The sequence below is a fragment of the Podarcis vaucheri genome, assembly GCF_965113315.1.
Source record: "Podarcis vaucheri genome assembly, chromosome: 2".
Classification (NCBI taxonomy): domain Eukaryota; kingdom Metazoa; phylum Chordata; class Lepidosauria; order Squamata; family Lacertidae; genus Podarcis; species Podarcis vaucheri.
In genome coordinates this window covers 19,024,149-19,046,487 of record NC_138760.1, presented here as the reverse complement: position 1 = coordinate 19,046,487, position 22,339 = coordinate 19,024,149, and the positions used below count along the sequence as shown (strand labels likewise).

The window sequence follows — 22,339 nt, the reverse complement described above, 5'->3', positions numbered from 1 at the left end:
AATGGAAGGAGGTTAAATCCTGCAGGGCCCTGGTCTCATGGGACAGAGCATTCCACCAGGTCGGAGCCATCACTGAAAAGGCCCTGGCCCTGGTGGAGGATAGTCTGACATCCTTAGGGCCCAGGACCTCTAAACTATGGTTATTCATGGACCTTAAGGTCCTCTGTGGGGCAGACCAGGAGAGGCGGTTCTGTAAATACGAGGTGCCTAAGCCACAAAGGGCTTTAAAGGTCAAGACCAGCACCTTGAACCTGACCCTATACTCCACAGCATAAGAATTAAAAGTGCACACACTGTGAATACATGAAAACCAGGATTTGGTTGCTTTGTGCAAGTAAGAGATGGGCAACCCCCAGGATGCTATTGGACTCCAACTTGCATTAGCCCCAGCTATCATGGCCTATCTAGGAACGCGGGTGGCGCTGTGAGTTAAACCACAGAGCCTAGGACTTGCCGATCAGAAGGTTCGTAGTTCAAATCCCCGTGACGGGGTGAGCTCCCGTTGCCCGGTCCCTGCTCCTTCCAACCTAGCAGTTCGAAAGCACGAAGTGCAAGTAGATAAACAGGTACCCTCTGGCGGGAAGGTAAATTCCGTTTCCGTGCGCTGCTCTGGTTCGCCAGAAGCGGCTTAGTCATGCTGGCCACATGACCCGGAAGCTGTACGCCGGCTCCCTTGGCCAATAAACCGAGATTAGCGCCGCAACCCCAGAGTTGGTCACGACTGGACCTAATGGTCAGGGGTCCCTTTACCTTTTAACAATGCTTTACAACAGGCCAGGGAGGCATTTGTCTTATTGCTCTCGAGCAACCCCCTGATACCCGTAACACTAACCTATAAGGGAAACGTTTCAGCTTCCTATAGCATGGAATTTTTTTTTTTTTAAAAAATCACAATGTGAACTGATTCACAAATCCACATTTAAGGTGCCTGCAGGAGATAGGCTAAGTGAGTGTGGCTTGAGGCTTTTCACCCATGAGAATCTGTTAAAGGAATTGTGTGTCTGCTTCCTTATGCAGACAGATCCAGATTTTTCATTGCAGGACCGCATTCCACCACCCTTCCCTGAGCTTTGTTTAGATTTGTTATCATGGCGAAGCAGTTGTATAACCCTTCCACCACACACCCAGGAGGGAAAAAATGCAAGTGCTGCCACCAGTTCTTCCTGCTTTTTCACTGTGAACAGACACAAAGTCTGCAAACCTAATGGATCAGGTTCAACGTGGGATTTTAAAAGTGTGTCGCTGTTTTCTTTGTACGCTTCGGACCAGAAGTGTGAACTGAAGCTGTGCGACACCAGAAACACATCTGCTTAGGAGTACAAATTGTTGCTGGGCTTCCATCGGAGTAAGCATGAATAGTATTGAGCTGCTTTTTTTTAGAAAATTCATATAAGATTGAATGAAGAGAAGGCAGATGAAAGAAGCAGCGTTGGCACTGGGTTTGAGGGGGACTTCAGCAAAGGGCCTTTTGGTAATCCCAGGCCGGCTTTCCTGTCCGCGACAAGCCCATAGTTGTCAACCGTCCCTTATTTGGCGGGACAGTCCCTTATCCCAGCACCGTGTCCCGCTGCTGTCCCTTATTGATGATGTCCCTTAAATTTCCCGGGTTTCAAAGGAAGCAGCTCCTCTCCCTCCCTCCCTGCTAGCCAGGGAGGAGGGAGGCTCCAACTGTGTTGCTTGGCTGCACTGCTCACCCAATAAGGAGTCTGAGAATGACTGGGGGGTGGAGCTTGCATGCCTTGTGCCGATCAAATCGGCCACGTTGCCTGGGGACTCGCCTTTGCTCAGCGCTTCCCAGTGGAGAGGTGGTTTTCCTTGCTGCATCCCCTTTGCCGGGTTGCTGTGCTGTGGGAACCACCGCTTAAGGCTTTGTTTGGCTGCTGGCTGGGCTTTCTGCCTTTGGCTCGGAGGGGCTCAGAAATTGAACATACCTGTGCTCAGAAAATCCCTTATTTTGGCTGCTGATCCCTTATTTACGAGGCTGCTGGTCCCTTATTTTCAAATCTGTAAGTTGACAGCTATGGACAAGCCACTGACAGAAGATGGCAAGGCTGCCATCAGCAATGGGTGGACTGAGCCACCATTTTAATTTCCCACCGTTCTCCTGAGCATTGCTTTGGCAAGTGGGGGGTGGGAAACCGAATGGCACCAGGTGCTGGGGGCCCAGGGAATATTAGTACTGATGCCAAGCCTGTAAAGGAACTTATTGTCACGCAAACTAAACCCAACAAAGAGAAAATATGTCCCAGCAAAAGGGAAAAAAAGAAAAATTGGGTTTGGAACATAAAATTCTACAAAGTAATATGATATAAACTAAGTATGTGGAAATTTTATAGCATGAACAAATTAACACTAACAAAACCTTTAAATACTCATTTTAAAAATGCAACTCGGCCTGAGCATAACTAAACCAAATGCAATTCAACCATAAGTCTTCTTCAGTGGTCTATAGACGTACAGATGTACAGAACATAAAACATATACCAAAAAAAGAGATTAAAATGAATATTTAAAATGTTATTCCAATGTTAATTTGCCTACATTCATGATATAAAGCTTTCGTGTGATTAATTCATACTTTGTCGGATTTTTATGCTCGGCTCCCAAGAAGTTATTTTCATGCAATTCATTCTTGCACAATAAGGAAAACATATATCAAAGTATCAGTACACTCTTGAGTCGTTATAGCAGATCCAGAAATATGAGAGAAAAGCCATCCAAATAGGGTATTGAATGAATATATGAAAGAGGGGTGGGATCCAGAATGGGTTACGAAAGACCCTTTCCATACTTATGACCATCCAAGGCAGCATAATCCACAGAAGAAGGCGGAAACCATAACTCATTCTGTTCCAAGGCTTGGCCTGAGTTGGTAGCAATGTTTATCGCCAAGTGTTCATGTGAGATTTGGGCAACTGCAGATCGCATCCAAACAGCAGAGAAAAGGAGGGGGGGGGATTCAGTTGATCTTCCATTTAGTTTGGGCTGGGTGTTCATCAGTATGCAGATGATACCCAGCTCTACCTCTCTTTCAAATCAGAACCAGCGAAGGCAGTGAATGTTATGTGTGAGTGTCTGGAGGCGGTTGGAGGATGGATGGCGGCTAACAGATTGAGGTTGAATCCTGACACGACAGAAGTGCTGTTTTGGGAGGGACGGGGGCAGGCAGGTGTGGAGGATTCCCTGGTCCTGAATGGGGTAACTGTGCCCCTGAAGAACCAGGTGCGCAGCCTGGGAGTCATTTTGGACTCACAGCTGACCATGGAGGTGCAGGTTAATTCTGTGTCCAGGGCGGCTGTTTATCAGCTCCGTCTGGTACGCAGACCGAGACCCTACCTGCCCGCAGACTGTCTCGCCAGAGTGCATGCTCTAAGTTATCTCTCACTTGGACTACTGCAATGCGCTCTATGTGGGGCTACCTTTGAAGGTGACCCGGAAACTATAACTAATCCAGAATGCGGCAACTAGACTGGTGACTGGGAGTGGCCACTGAGACCATATAACACCGGTCCTGAAAGACCTGCACTGGCTCCCAGTACGTTTCCGAGCACAATTCAAAGTGTTGGTGTTGACCTTTAAAGCCCTAAATGGCTTTGGCCCAGTATACCTGAAAGAGCGTCTCCACCCGCATCATTCAGCCCGGACACTGAGGTCCAGCTCCGAGGGCCTTCTGGCGGTTCCCTCACTGCAAGGAGTGAGGTTACAGGGAACCAAGCAGAGGACCTTCTCGGTGGTGGTGCCCGCCCTGTGGAAATAAACAACTATCTGACTTTTAGAAGACATCTGAAGGCAGCCCTGGTTTGGGGAAGTTTTTAATGTTTGATCTTTTATTGTGTTTTTAGTATTCTGTTGGGAGCCGCCCAGATGGGCGAGATATAAATAAATTATTATTATTATTATTATTATTATTATTATTATTATTATTATCATCATCATCATCATCATCATCATCATTTTTATTTTTATTTTTAAGAGGTATACTCTGCATTTCATTTTAATGATCTCCAAGGCAGATTACAAACAACACAAAAGCCATGATAGCTGCCAGCTCCCCTCTGGGCATTGTGACCCCGCAGAGAGTCAGTGAGGTGTGGGGTGGACATTTTATTTCCAGCTCCCTGGCATTTTTGCTCTTGCTGTCCATATGGGACCCTCACCCCCCCCCCCGAAGTGGGCTGCTCTGTACGGATATCTGCACATTGTTCTCACTTTCCAACACCCTAGGCTGAATGCTTAGAAAGCTTCCAAGCAGTTCCCCCCTGAGAATTATTGGTTGTGTAGAGAGATGGCCCCAGGGCTGCAGAGATGGCATCAATTACTCTGGCTCGCTCAGAAAAAAAGATATTTCTGTCCGCATCGGTTAAATTGAGAGTCTCCCTCAGTCTTCAGAGATCCAGCTTCCTCACACAGACTGAGCCACATTTAACTGCCACTTCAACTGGAAACCCTATTTGAAAATCCCACTCACACCCCTCAGCCCCTTCCCTTGGAATACAGCCTTGTGCAAATTAGTCTCCTGGCTGCTTTTATAAGTGTAATTTTTCCGGACCTCCCCTTTTCCTGTCTGCAAATGAGAGGCAAAAACTGTTTCTCGGAACGCAGAAATCTGCTTGTGTGCTGAGTCGCACTATTAGTCCATGTGCCTCTACTCTTAACTTGAAGCAGTTGCCAGCGTTTCAGATAGGAGTGTATCGCAGCCCTGCCTGGAGCAGCCAAATCTGAACCTGGGACCTTTTAAATAAATGCAAAACGTCTAATCATAGGTTTGTAGGATCCTGTCATTGCTAAAGTTTAAGCCCAGTGCCAGCAGGTGGCCAAGTTGGGCACTGGCCTCGGGTCTTGGAAGAGCTTCTCACCCAGCTTCCAACATATATAAAAACATAATAAAACATTACACATTAAAAGGCTTCCCTATACAGGGCTGCCTTCAGATGTATTCTAAAGGTTAAAAAGTTACTCATCTTCTTAACATCTGATGGGAGGGCGTTCCACAGGGCGGGTGCCACTACCGAAAAGGCCCTGTGCCTGGTTCCCTGTAACTTCACTTCTCACAGTGAGGGAACCACCAGAAGGCCCTCAGAGATGTATCTCAGTGTCCGAGCTGAATGATGAGGGTGGACATGCTCCTTAAACAGCAATCAAGCACAGTTCCCATCTGCCATCTCAGTTTCCCCAAAATACAATGTCCTGGCCTATTGCTGTATGAGACGTGATCAGAACTGGGATTGGAGTCGCCACCTAATTTTTTTCTAAAATGAAATTCTGTGGTAATTTGGGAGTTTCCCACTCAGGAGAAACATCTAAAGCATGTTGAGAGAGAAAAAAGGGTTTGGTGTGACTAGCATACCACTCTAACCAATTTAAGTGGGGCATCCTGGAATTATAGAAACCTTTCTTGGCTTCTGATTGGATCCTGGAATGTCTCTCTTTTTTTGGTCCAGCACTCTGGTGCAATTCAGCTGGTTCGCACCAGAATGCTGGACCAAAAGATGTTCTTCTTTTTGTCTTGACCTCTGGCGTGAGTCATCTGCTTCCTACAAGGGACCAAAATAAAATTAGCATCCCAGTTTGGATCACCTGGACGTTGGAGGGTATGGATTAGTGAAATTTGGGAGTGGTGGGGAAGAGGGTTTCACACATCCCTAACCAACGTTATACATATACAGGATTCTTATCACGTAGAATTATACTAGAGGAAAGCCTATAGTAGTTGAATGTTGCAGTTGTTCCTGTGTGAAAATAATATTCCTCCTCCTCCCCTTCTTTTCTTTCTCTGTCTCCCCTCACCCCTGCTTCCCAGACTTTGTCCGCCCTGGCCAAGATCATGAAAGAATGCTGGTTCCAGAGCCCCCCAGCCCGACTCACAGCTTTGAGGATTAAAAAGACACTGAAAAAACTCAGCGACTCCTTCGACAAACCCAAACAACACTCGTAACTGCAGGGACCAGCTCTGGGACCAGGGATCAAATTTCTGACTGTTTGGCTCGGCGAGAAAGTTCAAGGTCACTTCTTCCACTTCCAGTGTGCTAGTCCTGGCCTCTGTCTGTGGCTGCAGCAAACTTTGTTTGAAACCCGGCCAAGAGGATTTGGTTCAGAGCCCCCTGGCTGGGATCGATCCTTTGCAGGAGAATTTCATGGAACAGATGACTTGCTTCGGGCGTCTTTAATTTGTTTTCTCTAGCAACGAAAAGCGGGGTGAGCGGGGGGGGAGGGAGAAGAAACACCCACTTCTCCGAGAACATGCGTTAATATAAATACCCCCTGGATCTGTAACCTGACGCCAGCCCGTCTCGCCACCAACGCCTGAAAAATGGGGAGGGATCCTGCTTGGAAAGAGTACAGCTGTTCTGCCGAAGGGCCTGCTACCTTGGAAACACCAGTTTAAGGACCATTCATAAGCCGGTATTTAGATTGGGCCTATAGGATCTGTGTGTGTGTGTTCTGTCTGCATCACACATATGTGCCTACAAAAGGAAAGAGAGAGCAGAAGAGGCACAGACTTGCAAAAACAGGAGTACAGTGGTACCTCGGGTTAAGTACTTAATTTGTCCCGGAGGTGCGTTCTTAACCTGAAACTGTTCTTAACCTGAAGCACCACTTTAGCTAATGGGGCCTCCTGCTGCTGCAGTGCCGCTGGAGCACGATTTCTGTTCTCATCCTGAAGCAAAGTTCTTAATCTGAAGCACTATTTCTGGGTTAGCGGAGTCTGTAACCTGAAGCGTATGTAACCTGAGGTACCACTGTAGATTCACACGCACATGTAGACAATTGTTCTATGCCACCGCAATTTAAGCCTGGGGTGTATAGACATATACGAGCATGGAAGGCTGTCTAGATGGTTAAAGGTAAAGGGACCCCTGACCATTAGGTCCAGTCGTGACCGACTCTGGGTTTGCGGCGCTCATCTCGATTTATTGGTCGAGGGAGACGGCGTACAGCTTCCGGGTCATGTGGCCAGCATGACTAAGCCGCTTCTGGCAAACCGGAGCAGCGCATGGAAACACCGTTTACCTTCCCACCGTAGCAGTACCTATTTATCTACTTGCACTTTGATGTGCTTTCGAACTGCTAGGTGGGCAGGAGCAGGGACCAAACAACAGGAGCTCACCCCGTCACGGGGATTCAAACCGCCGACCTTTTGATCGGCAAGTCCTAGGCTCTGTGGTTTAACCCACAGCGCCACCCGCGTCCCATCTGGATGGTTAGGAAGAGGCAAAAGTGTTATTTTCTCTGCGTTGCATTTAAACCCGACTCCCCTACGAAAAGCCCTACAAAATAACCCTGGGTATGTGCGATTTTTTTAAAAAAATAATAATACAATTGTGCTGCACAGTATGAGCAAACAGGTGAGCTCTGTCAATTGGGATAAGGTCTACATTACAGTATAATGGTCACTAGCAACTCCCTGGCCTCATCCTTCACCCCCAGAGGCTTCCCATATAAAATGTGTTGCCTTGGACAAGAAGGGCTCTCCCTGCCTTACAGTGGTACCTCGGGTTACAGACGCTTCAGGTTACAGATGCTTCAGGTTACAGACTCCGCTAACCCAGAAATAGTACATCAGGTTAAGAACTTTGCTTCAGGATGAGAACAGAAATTGCACAGCAGCAGGAGGCCCCATTAGCTAAAGTGGTGCTTCAGATTAAGAACAGTTTTCAGGTTAAGAACGGACCTCCAGAACGAATTAAGTTCTTAACCCGAGGTACCACTGTACTTCCAAGCTGGGTTGCAAAGGGGAAATGTTTCCTTGCACCCCTGGTTTGAATTCAAGCCATGACTCTTAAGGAAGAATCAGGGGCTCATTTTAAGGGCACTCCTGATTCTTCTTCCTTTCAGCCATGCCTTGAAGCTTCCAGATGTCATATATGATGTCCAGTCCAGGAAATTTAGGTTTGCCCCAAACAACCCGGTGAGCCAAGATTAGAGGCCTGGCAGGGCTGTTTGCACATTGCATACACTGTGTGCATTAGTTTTCCTGTGCCGGATCAGGCCAGTGCACATGAGCAGCTTGCAGACGGGATGCCCTGGTGCGTGTAACACTGCCAATTTGGGGGGGATGGAATTGGGGTTGGAGGACTTGTCCCATTTTAATCAAACTCCAAGCTGTATTGTCACCCCGAAAGAATTAATCTCCCTTGCTATCCATCCTTCAGAAACATTTATTCCCACTCAAAATATATCCACGACAGGGCAGCTGAGTTGAACCTATGTGAAAGACATGTAAACTCATTTCACACAGAAAAAACCTCAAGTTGCTTCAGAAATGTAATTATTTTGCACGGAAATGTGTTTTATATTTATTAAATTTGTACCGGAAAAAAGCACCCACAAAGTTTGTCATTTTGTACAAGCCGCATTATTTTTGCAGAAAGAGGAAAAATTGCAGGGGGAACTTTCGGGGGTGGGGGCGGTCATTGACAGTTGAAATTACAGGCTTTTGTTTGGGAAGAAAGAAAGCAACTGAAGGTAATCGAATGATCTGTCATGGGAAGGAGCACAAAAGAATGGAAAATGGCAGAAAGGGTTCAAAAAGAAAATTTCTTAATAACATGGAGAAGACAAAAATAGAGCTGGATCTCAACGTAGGGCTGTTTAAATCCCATTAAGGCTAGTGGGAGTTAAGAACTCTAATTGCTGGTTTGTAAATAAATCCTTCTCCACTCACCTATGGCAAGTAATGATTCCCCAGTGAAACCCTACCATGGTTCCCTATTTCTTTTAAGTTGCAAATAGCCAACAGGGATGTTTAGACAGGTGGACTAGTTAAAATAAAAAGGTGGGCTTGTACACTTTGCAGATATATTTGCCAAGGGACAGAGACATGAAAGCAAGCCTATAGCTGAGCTGGAATTTGAAGTTGGGATTCCCTCCATCAGACACATACTTTTGAAATGTTTTTTATATTTGGGATTAACCAGAATGTACTGAGACACATAAAGGACGTGGGTGGCACTGAGAGTTAAACCACAGAGCCTAGGACTTGCCGATCAAAAGGTCGGCGGTTTGAATCCCCGCGACAGGGTGCGCTCCCGTTGCTCGGTCCCTACGCCTGCCAACCTAGCAATTCGAAAGAACGTCAAAGGGCAAGTAGATAAATAGGTACCACTCCGGCGGGAAGGGAAACGGCTTTTCCATGTGCTGCTCTGGTTCGCCAGAAGCGGCAGAGTCGTGCTGGCCACATGACCCGGAAGCTGTACGCCGGCTCCCTTGGCCAATAAAGCGAGATGAGCACCGCAACCCCAGAGTCGGCCACGACTGGACCTAATGGTCAGGGGTCCCATTACCTTTACCTTACTGTGACACATCAAAGTTAGGTTCACTGACTCTTGGAAATGATGTGCCACTTTTCATGCAATATATTCTTACACGGATATGTGCATGTGTGTGCATAGGAGGGGACAGGCCCCCCACAAGTTGATGAGCACTGCCATTCAAATAGTGTACATGCGCTGTGTCTTGTGATTGATTACGTGGGGTACGGCTTACCTGTCCCCCCATTTTATTCAAGCTGGCACCCATGTGCGTGTGTGTGTAATCAAAGTATACACCTAAAAATGTGAAATGTGCAAACAAGTTTTGACATTTATGCCTATTGTGCAGATATAACCACCAAGGACTCAGCGCTGTGGGTTAAACCACAGAGCCTAGGACTTGCCGATCAGAAGGTCAGCAGTTCGAATCCCTGCGACGGAGTGAGCTCCCATTGCTCGGTCCCTGCTCCTGCCAACCTAGCAGTTCGAAAGCACGTCAAAGTGCAAGTAGATAAATAGGTACTACTCCTGCGGGAAGGTAAACAGCGTTTCCGTGCACTGCTCTGGTTTGACAGAAGCAGCTTAGTCATGCTGGCCACATGACCCAGAAGCTGTACTCCGGCTCCCTCGGCCAGTAAAACGAGATGAGCGCCACAACCCCAGAGTTGGCCACAGCTGGACCTAATGGTCAGGGGTCCCTTTACCCTTTACCTTTTTACTCTGCCCTGTGTGTTGTCTTCTTCTTCTTCTTCTTCTTCTTTGGTGATCCCTCGTAGCCGGCTAAGATTGTCTTCCATAAACATGGTTTTAACAATGAGTCCGTAAATGCCTGTGGAGGCCAATTCTGGATCCACACGTCCTTCCACAGTGGGGGACATTGGTTTCTGGGCAGGAGTTGATCACGGTATGGATTTGCCAAATGTGCCTTCCTCTTAGCACATTTCTCCCTTTTGTCCTGAGTTCGAGTGTCTTCAGAACCCATAACATCTTTGGTAAAGGCTGTTCTCCAATTGGAGCGCTCGTAGACAAGCGTTTCCCAATTGTTGAGTGAGTGTGCCCCGTGTAAAATGGCATCGGCTCCTAAATCCTTACGCTTGGAATCTGCTGGCTCATGCTTCAGTCCCGGTGTGAGTGAGGGCTCCAGGGCTCACCGAGATTTCTGCATCCGGTCCACATGCATAAAGAAAAGCGGGTTTGCTTTCTCCATAGAAATGAATGGGACAACCTGTGAGCATGTAAACTGCAAGTGCAGCCTGGAACACAAGTGGGGCTCAAGACTGGGGAAAATTTCAGCCTCCAAGCGTAACCAGGGTGGGAATAGCGTTGCTAAATTAAGGGGCTCGCTCCTGCAGGATGGCCACTAACTTTGATGGGTCCCAAAGAGGACTAGACAAATTCATGGGAGATAAGATCATCAATGGCTACTAGCTATGATGGCTATGCTCTGCCTCCATGGTCAGTCAGTAATGCTTCTGAATACCCCAGCTGCCCAGTCCACTGGGAGCTCCAACACTTGCCCCGTCCCGGGCACTGGCAACCCATGCTACACCACTGGAAAAGGGCCTTGCATGCCGAAGATGCTACATTCAATCCACAGCATCTCCAGGTAGGGAACAGAAAGACTCCTGCCTACCACTCTGGAGAGCTGCTGCAAACTCCCATCAGCCCCAGCCAGCATGGTCAGAGATGATGGGAGTTGTAGTCCAGCAACATTTAGAGAGCAACACACTGCTACCCCTGTAATACTAAACTCCAGTCTCTCATGCAGAGCATTAGCATGACTCCTTATAAAACAGCTTCCTATGTTCCTAAGAGCTCAAAGAGCTGCAATAGTTTGCAATCAGCAACCAGTTAGCTATCAAGGCTGTATGTGCATCCGAAATATTATGGCTGGCTCCACAATTTATTTGCCTAGGAAGTTCTGAGTTCCCTGTGGTTATGGCTGGATGCTTTTATCAAGTGGTGGGTGAACAAATATTTGCACATTAAGGGCTCCAGCTCCAAAAGTGGAGGTTAAGCTGAGCCACAAGTTAGCAAACTGATAAACTTAAGGACATTTAGATGGTATGTCATGGTGTTCCTTCTCCTCCCAAGCATTTATCCCATTCTAGTTGCTAGCTTAAAAGATGCCTGTTTCTTGGGAGAAAAGCAATGACAAACCTAGACAGCATCTTAAAAAGCAGAGACATCACCTTGCCAACAAAGGTCCGTATAGTTAAAGCTATGGTTTTCCCAGTAGTGATGTATGGAAGTGAGAGCTGGACCATAAAGAAGGCTGATCGCCGAAGAATCAATGCTTTTGAATCATGGTGCTGGAGGAGACTCTTGAGAGTCCCATGGACTGCAAGAAGATCAAGCCTCTCCATTCTGAAGGAAATCAGCCCTGAGTGCTCACTGGAAGGACAGATCCTGAAGCTGAGACTCCAATACTTTGGCCACCTCATGAGAAGAGAAGACTCCCTGGAAAAGACCCTGATGTTGGGAAAGATGGAGGGCACAAGGAGAAGGGGATGACAGAAGACGAGATGGTTGGACAGTGTTCTCAAAGCTACCAGCATGAGTTTGACCAAACTGCGGGAGGCAGTGGAAGACAGGAGTGCCTGGCGTGCTCTGGTCCAGGGGGTCACAAAGAGTTGGACACGACTAAACGACTAAACAACAACAACAACAACAAGTTGCTAGCAAAGATATCCCCTCCCCCATACCCCATTGGTACAGCAGCTCTGCTGCATATTAATTTTAATCAGAAGCATGCAGATGCACATCAATAACGTGAGTGTAATAAACCTGGTGGGGCTGTGATCTAAACCACTGAGCCTCTTGGGCTTGCTGATCGGAAGGTTGTTGGTTCGAATCCCCATGATGGGGTGAGTTCCCGTTGCCCTGCCCCAGCTCCTGCCCACCTAGCAGTTTGAAAGCACACCAGCATGAGTAGATAAATAGGCACCGCTGTGGTGGGAAGGTAAACAGTGTTTCCGTGCGCTCTGATTTCCATCAAGGTGTTTCGTTGCGCCAGAAGCAGTTTAGTTATGCTGGCCACATGACATGGAAAGCTGTCTGTGGACAAACGCCGGCTCCCTCAACCTGAAGTGAGATTAGCATTGCAACCCCATAGTCACTTTTGACTGGACCCAAACTTCCAGGGGTCTATGTGCTGGAAAAGACCTCTTGTCTCCATATCTACTGATGCCCATACTACCAGAAGTGTGCTAAATTGTGGCTTACATCAAATCAGCAAAATCAGTAACAGACCCTGCTGTCTTATTATAAAACGTTTTAAGTGTGCTGTGAAGTGAATTATACAAATGTGACACTAGATAGCAATGGTGAGCCATGACAAATTCAATATATTTTTCACAATGTTGTTGTTGGTTTTTTTTTTTAAAAAAGCATTTTCACAACATTTTTTAATATGTGTCTAGATTCCACCTGAGGACGCGGGTGGCACTGTGGGTTAAACCACAGAGCCTAGGACTTGCCAATCAGAAGGTCCGCGGTTCAAATCCCCGCGACGGGGTGAGCTCCCATTGCTCAGTCCCTTCTCCTGCCAAGCTAGCAGTTCGAAATCACGTCAAAGTGCAAGTAGATAAATAGGTACCGCTCCAGCGGGAAGGTTATACGGCATTTCCGTGCGCTGCTCTGGTTCTCCAGAAGCGGCTTAGTCATGCTGGCCACATGACCCGGAAGCTGTACGCCGGCTCCTTCGGCCAATAAAGCGAGATGAGCGCCACAACCCCAGAGTCATCCATGACTGGACCCCTGACCACTAGGTCCAGTCGTGACCGACTCTGGGGTTGGGGCGCTCATCTCACTGTACTGGCTGAGGGAGCCAGCATACAGCTTCCAGGTCATGTGGCCAGCATGACTAAGCCGCTTCTGGCGAACCAGAGCAGCACACAGAAACGCCGTTTACCTTCCCACCAGAGCGGTACCTATTTATTTACTTGCACTTTGACGTGCTTTCGAACTGCTAGGTTGGCAGGAGCAGGGAGCAAGGAACAGGAGCTCACCCTGTCACGCGGATTCGAACCATCGACCTTCTGATCGGCAAGTCCTAGGCTCTGTGGTTTAAGCCACAGTGCCACCCGCGTCCCTCCCTTTCCCCATACTACAGCCAATTACCGTCACACCTGAGATCAGGTGGAGACATGACTAGACAGGTTGCATGTGCCGCCAATCTCTGCAGACAGAAGGACGGAGCTCCTTGCTTATTAGCTGGTGGGCAGGGGGTTTAATCCTGCTTAGTCTCTGTCTGTCCGTCCATCCATCCATCCCCCCCCCTCCGTGCACAGTCATGTGCCAATTTTGACAGGTGGGTGGGGAAACACACCTGTACAACACCTGACTTTATTACTCCCCCCCCCCCGGTAAAGGTAAAGGTACCCCTGACCATTAGGTCCAGTGGCAGACAACTATGGGGTTGCAGCGCTCATCTCGCTCTATAGGTTGAGGGAGCCGGCGTTTGTCCGCAGACAGCTCCCAAGTCATGTGGCCAGCATGACTAAGCTGCTTCTGGCGAACCAGAGCAGCACACGGAAACGCCGTTTATCTTCCTGCCTGTTTATTTACTTGCACTTTGACGTGCTTTCGAACTGCTAGGTGGGCAGGAGCAGGGACCGAGCAACGGGAGCTCACCCTGACATGGGGATTCAAACTGCCGACCTTCTGATCGGCCAGCCCTAGGCTCTGTGGTTTAGACCACAGCACCACAATATACAGCTTCAAATGTACGCACATCACATTTGCAGCCACTGGAAATGCCAAAGCCATTGTTTGAAGCAGAACAGCCCATGAACTCACATGCCCTGCATCACCCAGGCGCTTATCAGCCAATTCACTTCTTCTAGAATCTAGGAGTTTCCTGCTGATAACAGAAGCAAACATAGCCAGAAGAAGAAGGGTGGGAAAGCAGATGGAGACGACATAATAACTTAGGCCAAATTTTTTGTTGAAATGACTCCTTGGTTTGATTTTCTGATAAAAGTCCAGATGGTGCAATGACATTTCCTGGAATATGTGCTTTCCCCCCTCCCCCTGTCACTGATTCCAGTAATGTTGCAAAACATTAAGAAGTACACAAAATGGAAGTGACCTATTAGATATTCAATTCCATAAGCCAAACTTTAAAAACAGATTTGGAAAACATGTTTTTTTCCCCCTTTATAAAAAATATTTTGGAGGGGAGGAGTAAAACACAACTAAACCTGCAGTTCCTTCTGGAATAGACTTGTATCCCCCCTCTCAACCTCAACAGAGGTTTCCTACCTTGGAAAATCCAAAATATATGATCCAATTAAAGCATGTAAAGGGTTTCGGTGTGTATTAAATATTTTGGAGGGGCTGATGTATCCAGCGGCGTAGCGTGAGTTCTCAGCACCCGGGGCAACGCAAGTAATTTGCGCCCCCTAACCCGGGGCAAGGCAAGTAATTTGCACCCCCCCCAACCCGCGAGTTGCCGCTGGCGCTGCCGCCCAAACGACGCCGCTTGCCCGGAGGAGGAGGGGGGCAGAGAGGCGAGGAAAATGCAACTGCCCAGCAGCTGCAGCAGCAGCGGCGGAGGCGGGGCTGTGAGGAGGGGCTGCCTGGCGCATCCTCCGCTGAGAGCGCTGAGAGCCGCTGCCTGCCGGGCGCCTTCAGCCCGGACGCGCGCACAGCTCGGCGGTTCTGCGAGACATGCGGCTCCGCTACAGCCTGCGCCCGAGGCTCTTCGGCGACTCCGGAGGCAGCGAGCGCGCCCCCCCCAGATGTTGCGCCCGGTGCGGCCGGCACCCCTGGCACCCCACACGCTACGCCACTGGATGTATCTTCTCACAAGACAGCTTGTTACTTTGAGAGAAGGCAGCTATCTCACACAGAAAATGAACTGAAAGGGAGCTGGTAGGCTAGGATAGAGGACTATGAAGTCTTATTAGCGTGTTTGAGGGAACTGAAAGTGTCTGAGGAACCACATGCCCATGATGGGAAGGACCCAGAGGCAAAAGCGAATGGGGTAACAACTGTAATTTTTATTTTTATCTCTGCTAGATTCTACACACAATTGCACATCTGTCTCTCTGCTCCATGCAGGCAAGTGAGAGCGTAGCATCATCAGACTTCAAGGACACTCAGGGTGCAAAATAGGGCCAGTGAGGGGGGGTGGCCTGGGGAAACTTCCAAGGGCCAGACAGAGTCCTGGAGGGCCACATTCAGCCCACTGGGCTGAGGTTCCCCACCACAGCAGGATGGATGTACGGGAGTCTCCCCACTTAACGCACGCTTGACTAGTGCACAACCGCACAGTGCCGAGAAAGGATTAAATCAATCTATTTAAATGGCCAAAAGGCGCAAAACAGCAAAAAATACCAGCCTGAAAAGAGTAGGAATAGTGCAAAAACGGCATAGAAAGAGCAGTAAAATGCCAGGAGCCTTTGCAACTGCAATCCCATCAGCCTTTGCACCGAATGTTGATGCCTGTGGAGAATCGGAGTTTGGAAAAGGAGGTTTGGAGGGAGTGACTGTGGTGGAATTTTGTGGATTTGGGGCGGAGGTTTTGGTATTCCCACTATAGGTAGATGTGCAGTACTTGGGAACGTAACCCCCAAGTAAGCAAGAAGACACCTATATTTCCATAGGCTTGTAAGGAGAAGGGCCTGCATGAATGGAACGTAAAGCAAAGAAGGTATACATTATGTTTCCCTAAACCCTGTTGATACCAGAGTCCTGTGCAGGGGCAACGATGCCTCCCATCAATGGTATTCTTCTCCTTGCGCCTCTGCATGTACAACTGTCCTCCATCACTCTGGCTGTCTCAACATTTCATACCTCCCCCCAGTGGCGTAGCGTGGGTTGTCAGCACCCGGGGCAAGGCAAGTAATTTGCGCCCCCTAACCTGTGGATTTGCGTCCCCTAACCCCCAGATGTTGCGCCCGGTGCGGCCGGCCCCCCCTGCACCCCCACGCTACACCACTGCCTCCCCCTCCCTAAAATGTCCTAGTGGTCTGCATCAAACAGCTAACATAGCATCTTCAGTGTGGTCATAATCAGCCTCCCGCTAGACAAACAAGCAAAGCAACCCCACAGCAATCATTTGATGCTTAGGATGCAAGCTCCTCGGGGCAAGGACCAGTAGCTTTGCTTATCTTAACTCAGGGGTGGGCAACCTAAGGCCCGAAGGCTGGATGCAGCCCAATCGCCTTCTCAATCCGGCCCGCGGACAGTCCAGGAATCAGCGTGTTTTTACATGAGTAGAATGTGTCCTTTTATTTAAAATACATCTCTGGGTTATTTGTGGGGCATAGGAATTCATTCGTTATTTTCCCCTAAAATATAGTCCGGTCCCTCACATGGTCTGGCGGACGGCGGACCAGCCCACAGCTGAAAAAGGTTGCTGACACCTGTCTTAACTCATAAAGGACCATTACACTGGTGCTGGAACAGAATTAACAATAAAAATAAGAATCAGACAGAGCTAGGGCTAAGTTACTCTGGGTTAACACCCAATGGGAAGGCTTACAGCTGGGCTGACTAAGCTGTGGCCCCGGGGCCGTCTTTACCCGGGGGTGCAAGGGTGCGGGGCACCCGGGCGCCAAATTCTGGGGGGCGCCAGGTGCCCACCGCTGAAGCCACCTAAGCTCTTAACTATCTACCTGTTATGAAATAATAAATAATTTTGATCAAGCTAGAAAAACAAAATACATATATACCTAGGTATTACTAAAATGTATACCTACTGTTCCACTAAATGACTTTCAACTTTGTGCGCTCATTTACCAAAGCTGGCGGTGCTTGTCACTCACAATGGCGGCACTTGTCATTCTCAACTGTGCTGTGCACGTGAACTCTTGCATCAAAATATTATGTTGCATGGTGTCTGACATAAGCATAAGTAAAGGTAAAGGGCCCCCTGACCATTAGGTCTAGTGCTGGCTGACTCTGGGGTTGCGGCGCTCATCTTGCTTTATTGGCTGAGGGAGCCGGCATACAGCTTCCGGGTCATGTGGCCAGCATGACTAAGCCACTTCTGGCGAACCAGAGCAGCGCACGGAAATGCCATTTACCTTCCCGCCGGAGTGGTACCTATTGATCTACTTGCACTTTGACATGCTTTCGAACTGCTAGGTTGGCAGGAGCAGGGACCAAGCAATGGGAGCTCACCCCGTCGCAGGTATTTGAACCGCTGACCTTCTGATCGGCAAGTCCTAGGCTCTGTGGTTTAACCCACAGCGCCACCCGTGTCCCTTTGACATAAGCATAATGAAAGTTAATTTGGGGGCTAAACTAAATTTGGGGGCGCTGGGTGGATCTTTACATCTCAGCGGCGCATATGCTAAAGACCCCACCGTGCGGCCCTCCAGGCTTCATCTCTCATGAGTCCCAGCCAGTGTGCTGAATGTGATACAGCATCACCGCAGGGCCACAGGTTCCCCTACGCTGGGTAAGAGGGAAACTCTGGTATTGCCCATACAGCTTCTTTAGGGAAGCCTATGTCCCCCCTTGTGGACCACTCATTTAGCTTATCTCCTCTTTGCCTATATGCTGAGCCAGCAAAGCACTGTAGCTACGGACAAATGTTTTTCTGTGACAACAGCGGAGGGACAGGGAACAAATTCGTTTCGATGAAGTATTGCCAACTTCTCTCTGAAACGCTTCCTCCTCCGTTCATTCCAGGGAGATTTCTCATTTTCCAGCGATCCCTTATTTGCACTCTTTGTGCATCTCTTGGCAAGGCTGCTGCAGCTGGACACAATCTCTGCTCCTTAAGCTCCAGAGAGGCCTGGTGTAACTCTGCGTACGAACACAGGCAGACGAGGAATTCCGCAAGTGAATCATGAGCTGAGCCTTCAGAGAGAATTTAAGATGGGGATTTTCTTTTAAGTCTGGAATGCAACTGCTCCAATAGTACACACGGTCCCCAAGGGACCAGTAGCACAGTGTGTGCGTGTACCGTAGCTAGAAAAGGGAGGAATGGCGCTTTGACTTTCTGTTGCAACCAGACACCTTTTAATTTTGAATCCTATACTACCAGCAGGGATGCAGGTGGTGCTGTGGGTTAAACCATAGAGCCTAGGACTTGCCGATCAGAAGGTCGGCGGTTCGAATCCCCGCGATGGAGTGAGCTCCCGTCGCTCTGTCCCTGCTCCTGCCAACCTAGCAGTTCGAAAGCACACCAGTGAGAGTAGGTACCGCTCCGGCGGGAAGGCAAACGGCATTTCCGTGGGCTGCTCTGGTTCGCCAGAAGTGGCTTAGTCACACTGGCCACATGACCCGGAAGCTGTACACCCTTGGTCAGTAAAGCGAGATGAGCACCGCAACCCCAGAGTTGGCCACGACTGGACCTAACGGTCAGGGGTCCCTTTACCTTTATACTACCAGCATGGTGGTGTCCGACTCTTTGTGACCCCCTGGACCAGAGCACGCCAGGCACTCCTGTCTTCCACTGCCTCCCGCAGTTTGGTCAAACTCATGCTGGTAGCTTCGAGGACACTGTCTAACCATCTTGTCCTCTGTCGTCCCCTTCTCCTTGTGCCCTCCATCTTTCCCAACATCAGGGTCTTTTCCAGGGAGTCTTCTCTTCTCATGAGGTGGCCAAAGTATTGGAGCCTCGGCCTCAGGATCTGTCCTTCCAGTGAGCACTCATGGCTGATTTCCTTAAGAATGGATAGGTTTGATCTTTTTGCCGTCCATGGGACTCTCAAGAGTCTCCTCCAGCACCATAATTCAAAAGCATCAATTCTTCAGCGATCAGCCTTCTTTATGGTCCAGCTCTCACTTCCATACATCACTACTGGGAAAACCATAGCTTGAACTAGACGGACCTTTGTTGGCAAGGTGATGTCTCTGCTTTTGAAGACACTGCCTAGGTTTGTCATTGCTTTTCTCCCAAGAAGCAGGCGTCTTTTAATTTCGTGACTGCTGTCACCATCTGCGGTGATCATGGAGCCCAAGAAAGTAAAATCTCTCACTGCCTCCTTTTCTTCCCCTTCCATTTGCCAGAAGGTGATGGGACCAGTGGACATGATCTTCGTTTTCTTGATGTTGAGCTTCAAATGTAACAATTACTTGATTCAAATGTACTTGAGTGTGTGCTTTTGTGTTACCCTCTTGAAGAAGTGTTTCCTTGTACTAGAAAAATCTAGCTAGAGAAATGTGGTTTTTTATATATACCAGGCTTTCTCTCAACCCAGGTCAAAGCTGATGGGCATTGCCATTCAAATAGTGTGTGCAAGCAGCAATAATGTTATTGGCCCAAAAATGGAAGCAAGAAGAACTACCGACGAAAGAATGGAGGACGAAACTAATGGACTATGCAGAATTGGACAAACTATCAGGAAGGATTTGAAACTGGCAGGACCAGAAATTCACAGAAGACTGGAGTAAATTTACAAACTATCTGAAAAGTATTTGTGATGATCAGACTACGTTTGTAGGTTTGCAAGAAGTTTTGTAAGGAGTATTATTGGAATTATTGCAAAAATGGATAAGGGGGGAGTACGGTTAGTTCAAATAGTTAAAGGCAATATGAATTTAAGAAATGCATAAGAAGGGGTCAAAACGGTGGATCATCAGAGGTGCTGATGGAAGTCCAAAAAAAATGATTATATAAGTGATGAAGTTTTGTGGTATGTATTATCATTTATATGTCAAAATGAATAAAAAAATATTTAAAAAAAAACAAATAGTGTGCGCGCACCGCAAAATCATGCGATCGATTATGCGGGGTGGGGCTTACCTGTCCGCCCCCCCCCCCAATATTTTATTCAAGCTCCTGCCCACAAACACACTCGCTCCCCTTTGTCTCCCTCCGCCTTTCCCTCCCCGACTCCGCTCTCCTTTAACAAAGGGCCGCTTCCCCTTTAAGCCCCTCGCCGCCTCTCTCGCCCTATCTCCGCGCACTCTCCCTCCCGCGCATGCGCACACCCCGCCCTCCCCTAGCTGCTGAGGCGCCGCCGCCGCTGCCGCTCTGCTGTCTGCCTCGTCTCGCGCTCGCGCCGCCGCCGCCGCCTCTCGCGCCTCTCTCGCCCCGCGCGAGCTGAGGGCGAAAGCGAGGCTGTTGCCGGTTGCGCCTCAGCTCCTGCCGCGAGGCCGTCGCCATGGCGGGCGGTCCGGCTCGCCGCCCGCGGCCCGTGGGGCCCAAGACGCTGCTGGTGCTGCTCGTCCTACTGGTTCTCGGGGGCCACCGCGGGGCCCAAGGTAAGAGGGGAGGAGGAGGAAGAGGAAGAAGAAGAAGTAAGGGACCTCATCCAACATGGCGGCGGCGGCTTCAGCTCGGGGTGGGGCGTGTAAATATTGGGGCGAGGAGCGGAGAGCGGAGGCGTCGCGGGGTTGGGGAGGAAGGGCCTCTCGGGTGGAGAGGCGGGGTCCCCATCCCTGAGGGGTGGGGATCTGTCTGTGTGTGAGAGAGAAATCCACCGAGAAATCCACTCAAGCTGTCAGATTATAGGGAGGGGGGGGTCTGCGGACCCTCCATAGAAACCCTGCCTTTGATCCTTCGCTCCCAGCAGCCGTGGGACGCGAGGGTTGGGGGGCTGCTTGCTGAGGGGCTGCCGTGCCTTAGCAGAGCTGGGGGGTTGGGTTGGGGTTTGGGTTGCGAGGTGCAGGCTGGGGGGTGGGATATGGGGTGGGAGGTCTGAAAAAATGAAAATAATTATAAAATAAAAATAATTGTGAAGCATCTAGGGCAGGGCTGTGCGACTTCCAAGAGGCTGCGATCTACAACCACCGTAAAAACACTGGCAGAGATCTACCCAGCCCTGATCTAGGGGGACGGGTGGCTGGCATCGAAATCTGGAGCCCGATTCGTCAAGAGAGACAATGGCCAACTGGAGGAACACCTGATTTCCTCGAGGGGTGGAGGGAGGGTTGTGTTTCTTTTTAGGGGCCTTGCGGATCTGTGATGCCTTTCTCGTGTGTGTGTTTGTGTGTATTTGGGGGGGGGGAGTGTAATGGAGGTCACATGAACCCAATCCCTGTTCAGGCTCCTTGCTTCTGCCAACCCCTCTGCAGATCAGACTTGGCGAGGAATGATTTTCAAAAACATGTTTTTAATCAATAGGCTGGCGTGATGGTTGTTAATTGTGTCAACAAGTATGTAGAACTCCAGAATTTTAACATTAAAAAAGGAGGCATGGTATGAGACTTAAAGCCCACTATCGGCCCACAGTGGAGTTCCAGTTCACCCCAAATAGCCTGCCTCTGAGAATGTTTTGGTTTCACCATGAAGTGTCCTCAGGCCTGATGACTCGAGAGTCCCCCTTGCTGTCTTAACAAAGACATCATCACATAAGGAGCCAGTCAAAAACCAGTTCCTTATTTGCAGACCTGTTTGTTAATGTATTGCAAAGGGAGGTGTGGGGCATCAGCCTTGAGAAGGTCTTGTTTCTTAACAAAGCTTTTGATCAGGTAGGGCTAAGCATTGTATGCCACTAGACAGCTAGTCTGTTTATATATTGATGCATCTCAGGACAACCCAGAGTTTTGTTCAAGACCCTGAAAAGCCAATTCCACTTTGAAATGTTGGAATGCGCTGTGAGTGATTTTTGCCACATGGGTAACTAGTTAAAGGTGATGTGGCCACATGTAGAACCAATCAGCTTGTCATAAGTTGGCCAGTTCTCAATCATTTCTTGTTATGGATCTCTTTGATGACCTGGATATCCCAGGTCATGAACTGAGGGTACCTGAGGCAGCCACCTAGCTGAAACCAACCAGGTCAGCGTCAGTGCCCAGATGGGAGAACTTCTGGGAGTTGTGTGTGTGCTGCTGTCTTGGATTCTGTGATGGGGAAAAACAGGATATAAATGTACTAAATAAATCATCAAGCTACTCAGTCAGTTTACTATATGGCAAAGTCAGCTTAGATATCATTGCCCTTCCCTTTGGGCACTTCCAGAAAGTCTTCTGGGTACAAGAATTTGTTGTGAATAAGGAACACGTGTATCCAGATGGTTTCTTCTGCCAGATAGTTGCTGTGGCAAGATATCTCAGTTTCTTGGAAGAGGGAGGACAGAGTCTGGCAATGCCTCATTCAGCTAATTGGAAATTTTGAATTTGGAGAACACTGGTAGCAAGATTATTCCCCAGGACATTTGCAGAGCTGGGCTTATTCTGGT

General features: G+C 48.8%; 2 protein-coding genes and 1 long non-coding RNA gene across 4 annotated transcripts in view; 2 read left to right on the top strand and 1 right to left on the bottom strand.

The window, feature by feature from the left end:
* ACVRL1 (activin A receptor like type 1) overlaps window positions 1–8,939 on the top strand; it is a 53,301-nt gene extending 44,362 nt beyond the window's left edge. Inside the window, exon 10 of the mRNA XM_082212600.1 lies at window positions 5,801–8,939. Within this exon, the coding sequence (XP_082068726.1) occupies window positions 5,801–5,935 (135 nt within the window). The 3' untranslated portion in view covers window positions 5,936–8,939. The remainder of the gene's footprint in view (window positions 1–5,800) is intronic.
* The window catches only part of LOC309526674, a 58,956-nt gene that overhangs the window by 23,455 nt on the left and 13,162 nt on the right, over window positions 1–22,339 (bottom strand). The window lies entirely within an intron of this gene.
* ACVR1B (activin A receptor type 1B) overlaps window positions 20,225–22,339 on the top strand; it is a 39,253-nt gene continuing 37,138 nt past the window's right edge. Inside the window, exon 1 of one of the 2 annotated variants that reach the window (XM_082212584.1) lies at window positions 20,225–20,420. In XM_082212584.1, coding sequence (XP_082068710.1) covers window positions 20,321–20,420 — 100 coding nt within the window. In that variant the 5' untranslated portion in view covers window positions 20,225–20,320. The remainder of the gene's footprint in view (window positions 20,421–22,339) is intronic. The other variant, XM_082212585.1, reaches the window with a different exon arrangement.